Below are 13,255 nucleotides of genomic sequence, written 5' to 3'. Positions count from 1 at the left end.
ATATGATTTATTCATCATTGTTTTCTTTGTTGTTTCCTACCAGCCTGCTGTACACAGACAATTTTAGAAAAGTGACGTTAGATACATAATACATCACACTTGCAGCCAACGCGTGCATAACAAAAGCATCTGTGCGGGTGTGTGCACAGACCTGCTGGGTGTGCTGCTCTTGTGCACATCTGCCCATGTGCTCAGGGCTGGTATCTCACACCCAGGTGGGTTCCCATTGTGCCCTCCAGCCTCTGCAGCTTTGCTTTTGGTCACTTGGGTGCCTTTTTACTTATCAGCACATACTCACCGCCTGTCATGGCTGTGGTGCGAAAAAGTCAGCAGGTGAGAATGTGGAGGGCAAGAGGTGGGGCAGCGATCCTGCCGTGGACACTGCAGAGAGGCAGGGATGCTAACAGCGGGAGTCTGGCAGCAGAACAGCACGGGGCAGCACGGGGGTCCTGCTCACGTGCAGGCAGGCTGTGTCACAGCTGTAGCTCTAGCATAAGCACATGCTGCTGTCACGGACCCTGGAGGGTTTGCTGGCCCAAGAGTGGGATGATGAGTTATGCAGGTAACCCCACAAGCATGCTGTAGGATCGGTATCCCCCAGCAGCCCGACGCCGGAATGTGCCCCAAGTGCACCAGAAGAAATACCTCCTACAGAAGTGTTTGAGAGGCCTCTTAAAACTTTTATTGGTACTATTTTTTGTATCCCTCCACCTGTGGAGCAAGGCATCTTTAGTACGTTCAGCCCTCAGCAGGAGAGGAAAATTATAACTGATCCATTTCAGAAACCTCTAAAAATGACCTAAAATAACTTCTCTATATATAAAAATGCCATGATTTTAATGTCCATTATCTCATGACCTAGCAGGGCTAGGAAAAGCTATTGTAGATCATTTTTAGTGGTTTCTAAAATGGATTGGTCACACTTTTCCCCTGCACAGTGGGACTCAGGGTACAAGGACGACTGGGCTTTAGAGATGGGGAGCAAGACAAAAATCTGTGTCTGTGCTGATGCATCCAGAGCTGTTTCATCCTCGAGGACCACTTGTTGTGCTCTCTCCAGCTGAGCAGAGATGCTGGAGCTGGTCAAGTGACAGCTATTTCCAAGAAGCCGGAGAGACAGCAGTCGAATGGATGCAAAGCCTGGGGTACCATATGATGGGAAAGCCAACCCCATCTCTGCCACCAATCTTCTGCAGGGTCTGCAGAGACGATGACCCTGGCACCAGCTTTCACTGCCTGTCGTAGCTCTGAATTTTGCTGGAGCATCACAACAGCTGGTGAGCAGGGCACCCAGGTGGGATGCACCGAGCATCCCCTTGTCCTGAGCATTTACATCAAGGCTGGTTGCAACCCAAGCTGCTGGGAAGCCGCCACGACCGGGCATTAAACACACCAGGTTTGCAGAGAGGAATCAGCAGTCCGTGTGGGAGAAGTGGCTTCATGCCATGAGAGAGGTTAATAGACAGATTAGAGAGGGCAGCACTGTTTGCGGCGAAAGGAAAGGAGCTCTGCCATTACAGAGTTCAGCAGCTCCGTGAGGCGACGGGGAAGCAAATATTTGCCAGGATTAGGGAGGCTGTATGCAGGAGCCTGGGGACAAGTGCCCGTGCAAGGGCAACATGTTGCTCGGGCTGTTTTTGGTGTTAGGCAGGGGCTGAGAGCTGGACGTCAGCCAGGGGAGGATGGAGGAGGTTGGAGCAGGACATCCCGCACTCAGAGACACTGCCCAAAGCCTCAGGGCAGAAAAAGCCTTTAAGGCTCCCTTGATGGCTTTGTTTTCCTCCGCTGCCTTTCTTGCTCTCTCATCGGCCCGACAGGCTGGCCCACCTCCAAAGACAGCATTACGGAGCGCCAGATCGATTGGAGCCTGCGATTTTATTTGCTGTCTTTAAGAGCCTTTGATGGGCATGAGCTGTGCCAGTGAGCACCTTTCCTGGGAGAGGAGGGAAGAGTAACAGGGTTGCAAGCCAGCATCTCCCACAGGGAGATGGGGACCCTGCTTGGAGAAGATACCATTACAGAGTGGGCAAAGATGCACCATGGCAGCAGAGAAGGGTCTTACAGCTCTCTCCTTTGTGGCGCCTGGTGGCCATGGTCATGGTCACCCACATGGTGTCATGGCACATCGCACTGGCCCTGCGCTCTCCTATGGGGTGGCGTTTCTGCCCATCAAAGTGGAAAGTCGGGCACTTGAGTGACATCCCCATCCCAAGCTCTGGGACTGATGGTTCTTTGGAGAGATGGAGGTGGCTGGGGTGTCCCTGTGAGACAGCTTGTCCCTGCCCAGAAAGAGAGGGCAATGGCTATGGTGAGACAAGCTTCATACAGCAGCATCCCTTTGGCTGCAGCAGACTGAGGATGTTGCATGGACACCAGGGTGAGAGATACTAGGGTCATTTTGTCCCCCCTTCCCCAGGCTCTCCTTCCATCTCTGGCTTGCTAAAAGGCACCAGAGGATGAAAGATGGAGGATGCTGTGGGCACAGAGGCTCGGGGCTATATTTGGGGCCCCAATCTTGGAGCAGAGGGCAGGATCTTCAAGGCATTCAAGGTTCTGAAAATGAGGCGTCTTCAGAGCCTGCTGCAGAGTGGGGATGGAAGCAGGAGGCAGTCTGGGCACCGCCACTCTTCCAGCCAAGCAAACCTGGAGGCATGAGCCTGCCCCAGCCTCCTCGGTGCAGGAATTGCCACAGATCACCAAGAGTTGGATCCAGCATAGCACTGGAGACAACAGAGATAAATTATCCTCAGATGGACTAATTGCAGCTCGGTAGCAGTGCAGCGTCTGGGGATGTGCGGGTAGGGCAGAACCTCCTCGTCGGGCAGGGACCAGGCAAGACTTCAGGGATGCTCACTGAAGCCTCGGCTGCCTCTACCCGGCTTGCCGGCCGGCTTCTGGTGTCGTGTGGGACAGCTGAGCACAAGCAGCAAGTGGGCGAGAGGCCCACGGTAGCATCCCCGGCATCCCCTCCCTGCCCCCCCCCGCAGTATTTCCAGCCTCCAGCCCGGTGTGCCGGGTGCCGGGCGGGTGCTGTAAGCCCACACTGCCACCACGCGGTCACTCGCACCCCAAAGGCTGTCCCTAAATCCCCTGCACCCCTTCAACCCCTCGGAAACACGTCCTGGGAGCCTCCAACACCTCCCCTGCCTCCGCCCCCCCCCCCCCCCCCCCATTTGCCCCTGCAAAGGGCGATGCTGCCCTGCGTTTGCTCCCGCCTCACCCCCCGGGGGCAGCTGTGAGGCAGGGAAAGGGTTAAGGAGCCGATGGGGAGGAGGAGGAGGATGGAGCTGTAGCAAGGATCAGGTCCTTGTCTCTGGCCTTGCGATTAGCCGCTCTGTTTTGCTGTGGAGGGTCTGCTTGAATAATTTAGCTGGGAGGCTCATTAACCAAGCTCTGGCCTTCGTCTGCCGGCTGAAGGCTGAAATAGCCATTAGGAGGAACACGCTTAACGCACCAGCACAGGCTCTCCTCCCTGCCAGCCCCCCTCTCTGCATCTCCTCTCCCTCCCTCTCTCCTTCTTATTCTCCTTGCTCCCTGCTGCTGCAGGGATGTCCCATTTTGCATTGATGTCTTGAGGCTTTGGTAATTCCTGGTGCTGCCAGCTCACCGGTGCAGTGAGGACATCCTTAGCCAGCTCACTGCATCCTCCACTTCTCTGGCACAGCATGCAGAGGGACGTTAGATTGGTGCATGGCTTCCCTGTACCAGCATCAGTATGGGCTGCTCCATAGCAAGACAAGGTGCATGCATGGTGCTGTGGGACTTGTGATTTGCCCTTGCAGCCCTCGGGGGAAGGCGTTTCCCATCCTGAGGGTGCTCCCTGAACTCTTGTATCACTGCATCACAGTTTGCATCTCATTTCTGTTAATGGCCGTGGGTAAGGCGTCTGCCTCAGCGTCAGGGAGGAGAGCGGATAGCCGTATGTTGAGGGTGCTGGCAGAACCGCGGTGGGGTGGTGGGCAGCAATGTTTGCACTGAGGCTGCCAGGTCTGCTAGGTTTGTTTCAAAACCTCTGCTTGGACAGAAGAGGACATCCTGGGGGGATGCATGGGGACAAGGGCTAATGAAGGAAGGCAAAGAGGGACTGCCACAGGTTCAGACAGCCTTTCCGAGAGAGCCCTGGTGCACATCCAGCCCAGGAAGTGTATTTTATGGCAAGGTACTGTGCCAAGGTGCTGCATTTAGAGCCAAACTCTGCTATTAGCAATACAAGTGTCCAGGTACTAAGAGGAGTTGACTTCACTGTCAGTTCAGATAACATTTTTACCAACCTACAAGGGCAAAATTTATCGACTGAAAGGTATCACATCTCATCCTCCCACATGCACCGGCCCTCAGGATTTTGCAGAGTCTTCCTGCAGCTCTGGCTGTGTTCCTGCAAAGGGCACAGAGTGCACGCATGTCTGGGAAAGCCAAGTGCAATGTGAACACTTGGTTGGGCTTAAAATCCTCTTCTGCTTCTAACCTCAAGGCCAGACTGACAAGGCCAGAGGAAGGCTGCTCCCCACTGCATGCTCTCGTCCTATCTCCAGTTGCCTCCATGTCTCTTGGGAGGCAGGGCCCTGGGATGGGATGCTCTGCCCTGCTGCTGAAAGAATTAACACTGCCAGTCCTCCTGCAGAGCTGAATTTCCTCTGCTGGTTTCAGGTTGTTCCTCATCTTGCCATAAGCAGTCCTTCTTCCTCCCTTTGAGGACCTCTGGTCTTTTGGAGGATCATCCCTCAATAAGTTTATCATTCCCCAGGGATGTGGCAGAGAAAGCCGTGAGCGCTGTAGCTTAATGGGGTCAAGAGAGCAGCACTTCCTCCGCATAGCGACGTCTCTGTCACAGCCTTGAAGACAATTTCCCCCGGTACCTGCCAACCTCCTCTGCCGCTCTATCTCTCATTAGAGAAGGTGAGCTGCCAGGGTAGAAGGTGAGCTGCTGTGCACAGCCCAGTCCAAAGCAAGGTCTCATGGGGGACCTCAGTGGCAGACGTGGGACAAAGGCCCCCAGATGCTTCAAGCAGCTGATGAACACAGACCAGGCTCGCCTTGCAAACTGTGTCCCCTCCCAAGCTGGCAGCAGTCCCCTTGCTCAGGACCTGGTGATAACCTCGCCTCAATGGGTAATTGCTCTTTCTCTTTCCCTGGCAGTCCCTCCGAAGGAGCCAGTGCTGATGTGCCGGTCCAACAACTACCCAAAGGGTTTCTACTGCAGCTGGCACCTGCCCACTCCCACCTACATCCCCAACTCCTTCAACATCTCCGTCATGTAAGTGCCTGGGAAGGAAGAGTGCAGAGGGGTGAGTTTTTGTCCCTGCAGCCTGGAGCAGGTCCCAAGTAGTGCCATGAAGTCTTGGGGCAATGGGTCTGACCTGTGCTGAGCTGAGCTTATGGGATCTGTGTCCCAAAAATGAGCCTGGGGAAGGATTCTCCGGGAATGCTTGGCACTGGGGCTTTGTCCCAAGAAAGTTCCAATTTCCCCAGAGGGGACCAGGAAAGTCCCCAGCTCCCAGGTCCCCTTTCCACACCCCCTAAGTCCATCCTCTCTGCACCACTTGTCCACAGTGGAGGTTGTGGCCGCTGTTTTTTTGGTGCGTTTGGCACAGCCACGCTCCCTCCTGCCGTATGCTGGCTGCGTCTGGGCAGCAGCAGTGTCCTTCACCTAGAGCTGGCCATGGCATGGTATCGTCCCCCACCCCATGCCTGGGTCCTGGCACAGCCCTCATGCTGACCAGTGCTATGCATTATCTTCTGGGGCTTGTGTCACCAGCAGAAAGGAGACCCCGTTCCCCTCACAGGAGGGAGGTAGCCAACCCCAGCCCCAGCAGGGTCTCATCCTTTCCTTGGGGCCAGCATGAGGACATTCCCTGCGGTCTCTGTGCAGGCTTAGAATAAAGCATCACACACATGAGTCTGCAAATTCCCTGTCAAGAGGAAAGCATCCCTTTGGTTGCAGCTGGGGCTGGTGCATGGGGGCTGTGAGCAGAGCCGGGGGGACACAGCACTGCTCCTTCTGCCTCCTCACTCCAGCAGCACGGGTGCATCTCCACCCCAAGCACCGCTCTGTCAGTAACAGCTCTTGCCTCTGCTTTCCAGACATGGCACGAGAGAGATGGTCTGCGAGAAGGATGTCTTTCCCAAAAACAGGTGCCACATCAGATACCTCCAGCTCTTCTCCACAGTGAAGTACAAGGTGACTCTGACAGTCACGAATGCTCTGGGCAAAAACTCCACCACCCTCACCTTTGATGAGTTCGCCATAGGTAACTTCCGCGGCACCAACTGGCCTCTCCAGGACAGTGTTGGGGTTGGCTTGCTCTGCATGCGGTGTCGCCCACCAGAGCAACGGGCCAGGGAAGGGGCAGGGTCTCCACTTGGAGCCTCTACCTATTCATACATTAGATGGAGCCGGGGTCTGAGCCACGCTGGCATCGTCCCCACGCCCCCTGATTCTCACAGCCCTGCTGTAACCAATGCTGATGCTTGAGCATCCTGGGGGAACCAGGCAGGATGCCCACAGGTAGCCCCTGTGCTGGTCCCATCGGTGGCCTGGTGCCCTGCCTGGCCCCATCGCCAGTGGTCCAGGGCTCCCAGTGGTTGCTGAGCTCCTTCCTGCCTGGGGTCTGGGGAAGTGGCTGCCACGCACCAGGCAGGGGGCTGTGAAACTCTTGTGGTCCAAATGGCATTGCCCTTCTCACCCCTGTGAGTGTTTCTAAAAGAGAGGTTTGGTGTTTGTGCTGGAAGCAGAGTCATGAGAATTAAGACTGGAAGAGACATTTTAATTTCTCTTCTCCCATCCTCTTGTCTTCCTCCCTAGTCAGGATAAAGCCCTCCCAAAGTCATCCTCCACCATCCCTTACCTATCATGCTCCTGAAAACCCAATTTCCCCCTTTGCACCTCTTCATTGCCCCACCCAGGCAGTGAATGCTGTGCCATGTGGGACATGCCGGTGTGTCCATGCCGCCGGCTGTGCCATAGGGATGCTGCCCAACCATGTCCGTACCCACAGTGCAGATGCTCCTCCGACTGTGAAGGACCGAGCAATTCAGTGCCAAGCACGACAAAGCAGGGAGCTGGACACAGTGCTTTTGCCACCAGCCAAAGCCGGATTACAGCCGGTGCCATGAAAAGACTGTCCATCCTCAAAGAAAAGGAAAAATGGAAGAGAATGGAGTTCAGAAACACATCGAAAAACAATTTTCTGGTTACATGTGGCAATTACTGGACCAGAAAAACAAATAAATGAATCCTTGAAGCGCAGCCAGCAGTCAGTCTTTGCCTTCAATGTGCTGCATGTCCCAGTCCTGAGCAGCTAGAAGTGCCAGAGTGCAAGAAGAGGAGCTCCACTACTGTCCCAGATTTTCCCTTTCTACTCCAAATCCTGGAAAACATTAAATAAGAAACAAGGTGCCAGCTCTGAATAGAGCAGGGAAATTATTTTGGAGTGAGGACTGTCCTGCCATGTCCCCACAGCAGCAGTCCATATCTGAAGCTTGTATTTGTTGGTGCATTGCAAACGTTGATAACAAGGCAAGGAGCTTAGCAGGGAAGTGGTGGAGTTTCAGTCACTTGGGTGCCTTTAAATGGAAATTGTTATGTTTGTGGAAGATACACTCCTTAAAAATGAAGGTAACCTCCAGCCTGCAGGGCCCAGAGCAGCAATTAAGCTGCATTTTCCGAGTTCCTTGCATTCCCTCCTGCAGGAGTTCAGGGCATCGTCCTGTAACATCTGCATCCCACCCATGCCCTGCCTGGCTTCCCAAACATCTGATCTTCTGTCCAGCACACAAGGGCAACCCCCTTGGGAAGCACACCCAGCTGCAAACCCCGGGCATCCCAGCACCAGCGCAAGCCGGATCCAGCCCAGCAGTTTGAACTCAGCTGGGGTCAGAGGAGCAGTGAGCAGAGGCCAGCGTTGCCCTGGACCAGGGGTTAGCACGAGTGCAATATCGCTGTCTCTTGCAAGAGTGCCTGGAAGGGTGCAGGGTGCCTGGACATGTCCCAGCAGTTGCGGTGGAAGGTGAGACCCCCCAGCACCACCTGGTAGATGCTCTAACACCCTCCAGGATGGCACTTGGGGCAGGGGTGATGGGCCGGTGCCCATAGGAAGGTCTGTGTCCTGCACCCTGGAGCCAGCCTGCTCCCATAAACACTTCAATATCTAGTGGCCTTAAAATCTACACATTCTGTACAGCTATGAAGTTCTTCTCCTCAGGATTTGGTACGGCTGCCGTGCATAAGAGGCACGGATGTGGTGATGATGGAGTGTTCAAGCAGGCAGTCAGCAGGCTTAGCAGAGTCATTACAGCATGAACTCAGCTGCCACCAATCAACAGCCACCTACCCTGAACAGAGCTTCTCCTTGTGCCGTCCTGGTGTTTCCAATTAAAACAAGTGCACTGCATTAGTGTATTTTGCCACACAATTTTGCCCCAGATTGCCTGCTCTCCTTGCAGAGGCTTCTGCATTTCATTGTCGCTTCTGACTCTCTTCTCTGCAGCTGCAAACGCGGGGCTGTGTCCCAGTGTGGTGGGTGCTGGCTGTGTGGATCTAGCACCCAGTAGGTTCCCTCTCTACCAGTGTCAGCTGGGCTGAGATCTCATTTTGGAAGTTGTGCTGGGTTTCACTCTGCTAGATGGACGGTGGAAAACCTGTGGCTCAGGACAAAGCCATTGCATCGGAAAAATGCTGCGTGGGAGCGTTGTGACATGTGCATGCATCCTGCTAAAATGGAGAGGCAGTGTCAACCAGCAACTGCAGGATGCTTCTCCTAAAATCCCAGGGCTTGGGATGTCAGAGCCTGCCTTGTGTTGTCCCCTTAGCCTAGAGAAAATCATCACACCTTCTGCATGGAGGTTAAACCACAGGTGTGAAGCCCTGATCTCATGCCCTGCTGGGGATGGAGCAGCCTGGAGCCAACACAAGAGCAGTGCTGGCCCGGCAGCTCTCCCTCCCAGCACCATGTAAGCCAGGAGCAGACCCACTGCTGGGTCGGACCACACACCCAGCCTGGGCAAACACAAAAAGTTTTGCTTCCTCCCTCCTTTCTCCCTCCATGGAGCCCCCAGCAGAAAATCCCTTCCTCAGCCACTTGCAAGATGGGCTCTAATTGAGTGGAAAATGACCGGTACTTTCTTTTGCTAGCCCAAGCCCATGCCTTGCTGGCAGTCATGCCGTGCTGGTTATTAGCAACCGGCTGCCAGGGGTCACTCTGCATTGTGATTTTCAATGATGACTGGAAAAGCTTTTCCAGCCCTCTGGCCCCCATCTCTCATTGGTAGGAGATCCAGGCTGCCTTCCTCCTCATCTTGCTCCTGGAAATTGTTTTCATAATTACATCTTCTGCAGACGTATTGATATTAATAAAGGTGAGCGTGATGAGGACAAGGTTCTGCAAAGCCCTGCAGACATGAGAGCTCCATCCCAAGGCAGGAGGAGGTGGGAAAGAGGCTGGAGGAGCTGGAGGGGAGAGGGCCTGGAGGCAGAGGAAGGTGCCAGGGAGGAGTAAGGTGGTGTGTCAGGAGCTGCCACCTCCCTCGTGATGGCTGGGACAGGATAAGGACATTTCTGGCCCTCCAGGACACAACCCCACCTTCCCCACTTGTGTTTCAGCCCTAGAACCAGGTAGCTGGCACATGAATGCCCCAGGAAAGCAGGGGCACCACCACCACCACACAGCAACACCAGCATCCCACCTCAGTGCCTTCCTCCTCATGTAAGCCTGGGGCAAGTTAGCAGGAGAAGAGGCACAGCATTAAAAGGAGGAAGGCAGCCTTGGACAGGGCTGTGCAGACATGGGTGCATATCCCTAAATCTGCCACCCTGTCCCTTGTGTGACCTTGGGAAGGTCGTCTAATCCTCCCAGCTCTGTCTCTGGGGCATTTAAGACATAGAGCATCTCAGAGGGGCTGCATGAGGACAAACGTGCCCATGTCTGTACAAAATTCAGTCTCTGAACACGGGTATACAGTTGCCTAGGCAGAAGGTCAGTTCAATTCATACTACTTAGGGAAGCAGAATTAAATTACCTAGACTGACATTTGGCTAAGACATGGAGTTTAATATCCCTCTGCTCATGGAAAATGCCAGGGGATATTTAACGGCCGCAAGGGATCCATTTTAGCGCTCGTTGGAGAGACGGGTTGGGCGATGGACCCCTCCATGCTGCAGGGTCTCAGCTGCCTTTCTGAAGTGCCAGCTTCATTTTGATATGTGTCTTACAGCAGCCAGCGGCGATGGATAGCTAAAGACTCGCAGTTAAGTGTGAGCATACAGAGCCTTTAGGAAAAGCTGCTCTGCATGGCTCTTCTTGCACGCCAAGCCCTCACTCGGACGTGGCAGCCGAAAACCAACCAGGGAGAGCTGTGAATCGCCTCCCAGCCAAGTCCCCTTCCCAGGAACGTCTGATGATGTTCTCCCAGCTCTGCGGGATAATATTACATCTGGTTTTGTAGCTGCTTAACCAGTACTCAGCCTAATGCCCATCGTCCATTATTATTATTACTATTATCGCTTTTATTATGTTACTGCCTGCGGGCCCTCGCCGAGGACGGGGCTCTATTATGCTGGCTGATGTACAGCCAGACAGCCCCTGCCTTGCAGTATGCCGGCTAAATGGAGGCAGACAAAGGCTGGGGAAGGAGGAGCACTCATCCCCATGTGTGGAGCAGGGACCCAGGAGACTGGAGGATAAAGGACTCCTTCAAGGTCACCTAGAAATTGGGGAGCTGGACACAGCCTGCCTCCCTTTGTTCCTCAGCTGGCCCCTGTGGGACCAGCCCTGATGTTTCCCATGAGCACGGTGTAATGATGTCTGTCCTAAGAGATGCAGGTCTGTCCTCACTGGACCGGCTGCTGGACATGCGGTCCCCTCTCCTGGCTCTTGCATCCCCACCACCTTGGAGGGACGTGGCAGGAACAGCTTTGGCTTTGTGCTTTTGGAGAGGCTGGCACTGCTGCGCTTTCTAGCCTGGGCAGGAGTCCCATGGATGGGGGACACATGCGGAGGTAGCAGGGACTGCTGGTTTTCCCATTAACCCGCAGCCCTGTTTGAAGGCTTGCCGCAGCCGGGAACGCAGCCCCTTTCGATGGCTGGGCTCTGCCGTGCTTGCTCGGAGCCAGGGCAGCCCTCCCCTGTGTGCCAGGGACAGTGTCCAACCTGCAGGAGCAGGGCTGGGGGGGTCACATCCCTGCAAAATGGGTGGGTGACTCCCACCTCAGCATCACAGCACCAGTTTGTTTTTTGCTTTCCTCCAACACACTACAAGGGCATCTCTCATTGCTGCCCAAGCACATGTGCCCTGCCTGGCCCAAATGCATTTAAGCACCCCTCTGCCATGGCTCCAGGCTGGCACACCAAAAAGCCAGGACAGGATCCCTACTTTACCCCAGGGAGTATCCTGTTGTGTCCATCCCCAGCCCTGCGCTTTTCTTCCCACTTCCTCACTGCAGAGCCACAGTTCACAGTCATCTGCGTTCGTTCAGCCAGACTTTTGTTTTGCAAACCGAGCCCGCCAAGCCAGCACTGGATTTATACTTTTCCATATGCTTTTGGACTCCAAGTCCCTGTCGATGGAAGCTGATGTCCAGCCTGAGCCCAGGGATTCAAAGCAAGCGGAGGAATTGCACAGCCATCTGGAGTAGCTCAGCACGGCGCAGCCCCAGCAAGTCGTCCCTCCTGCCGAGGATAAAGCTGTAAATGGAAAATTGTGTCCTTTACTGCTGCAGAGAGGGGTCAGTGGGAGCCGGGAGGTGGCACTAGGCACCCATGGTCAGGCCCATGGGTGCTTGCTCACCAGCTGCTCCCCAAACCTCCAGCAGCATTCTTTGAGCGCTGGGTGCAGTGGGGATGGAGGAAGCTGTCCAGCCCTCCTTGCACCCACCACGGCAGAGGCAAGGCAATGGGAGACAGGAGAGGCTGTCAGGGTGGTGGTGAAGATGATGCTGAAGGAGAACTACAGCAGGGTGTGTGCCAGGGAGCTGGGCTGGGGAGAGGGAGGTGGTGGTGGACTATGTCTCAAGGGGAACAGGGCAAATTCTGGGTCCCACTAAAGTGGTTGGGCTGTGGCTTAATTTCAGCAGCACCCCTCTGCCTCACCTGCGGCCAAGAAAGTGGGTTTGAAAGCATCACGTGCTGATTTCTCCTAAGAGGAGCAAGCGGTGGTGGTGCAGGGAAGGTGTCTTCCTGGGGACAGTTGCTGCGATGCCACCATCATCCTGGAGCAGAAATGCCAGTGAATGGCACACACGTGACTCCACTTGCAGCAGACTCCACTTGCAGCAGACTGACCCCACATCAGTGCCGTACAGCTTCGAGCCGAGGGAGAGAAGCCCTTCATGCGTAGGTCAGGGCTGCAGGCAGCAGGCAGGCAGGCTAGTGAGGGAGCAGGTCACTCGCCACCACCACCTCCTTCCTCTCCCAGGGGAGGCGAAGCCCCTGTGTGGACATCACTTCCCACCCACAGCCGGTGAACCCCTGGGGTCAGCATGGACGAGAAGACGTCTGAGTGCAGGGCAGGAGCTCTGCCAGGCAGAGAGGGCCTCCCCATGGCCCCAGTCTCCCTTTCCATGCTTGAGAGACGAGTTTGATGCTGGCACCTTCACAAGCTGCTGCTCCAGGTGGTCAGAGCCAGGGGACCATTACTCAGTCCAGAGGTTTTCAGGCCAGAATGCATTGGCCTGCATGTGGATTTTGGAGGGGGTTAAAAGCCCTCCCAGGACATGAGGAGTCATGTGCATTGCTATTCTTAGAGTGCATGGAGAGCCCTCTTCCACCTCTGGCACAGCTGCGCGCTCAGCTCCCCATGCCCAGCTCCTTCTTGGCCATGAGAAAAGGAGAAGCGTGGGTGTACCCAAATCTTGGCCTTTTTGTAGTTTTGCTATTGTAAATTGGGAGCTTGAGCTGTCAGGAGTTGAGCAAACCCTTGGCGAGGAGCAAGGCTCGCTCTGCAGTGGGCAATGCTGTTCATCACAGCCTGTCTGTGATTTGCTCCCAGCACTCTAAAAGTAGCTGCAACTTCAAAGCACGTTGGATGGCTCACAGCCAATTAATATTCACTTGAAATACTTATCAGGTAGCAAGAAAATATCCCTGTATCCCAAAAGCAGTGCAAGGCTGAGAGAGACCTAGGGTGGAAGGTGACAATGGCAATCCTTCGCCCTTGGCAAATATGATGTGCCAATGCTTTGAATCCCCAAAATCCCAGCCCTAAACACAAGGGCCAAACTCTGCCATGTTACTGGGAGGTAAGCGGGCTTGAATGTGGGTCA

The 13,255-nt window shown here is 54.8% G+C and overlaps 1 protein-coding gene across 4 annotated transcripts in view; it reads left to right on the top strand.

Annotated features, from left to right (window-relative positions):
• The window catches only part of CNTFR (ciliary neurotrophic factor receptor), a 212,000-nt gene that overhangs the window by 182,923 nt on the left and 15,822 nt on the right, over positions 1 to 13,255 (top strand). For all 4 annotated transcript variants that reach the window (XM_075739638.1, XM_075739641.1, XM_075739640.1 and 1 more), the window contains 2 exons: positions 5,137 to 5,254; positions 6,082 to 6,248. In XM_075739638.1, the coding sequence (XP_075595753.1) occupies positions 5,137 to 5,254; positions 6,082 to 6,248 (285 nt within the window). The remainder of the gene's footprint in view (positions 1 to 5,136; positions 5,255 to 6,081; positions 6,249 to 13,255) is intronic.

This window comes from Balearica regulorum, chromosome Z, assembly GCF_011004875.1.
Source record: "Balearica regulorum gibbericeps isolate bBalReg1 chromosome Z, bBalReg1.pri, whole genome shotgun sequence".
Taxonomy (NCBI): Eukaryota; Metazoa; Chordata; class Aves; order Gruiformes; family Gruidae; genus Balearica; species Balearica regulorum.
The sequence above is the reverse complement of the archived record's forward strand: the minus strand, read 5'-3'. Positions and strand labels throughout refer to the sequence as shown.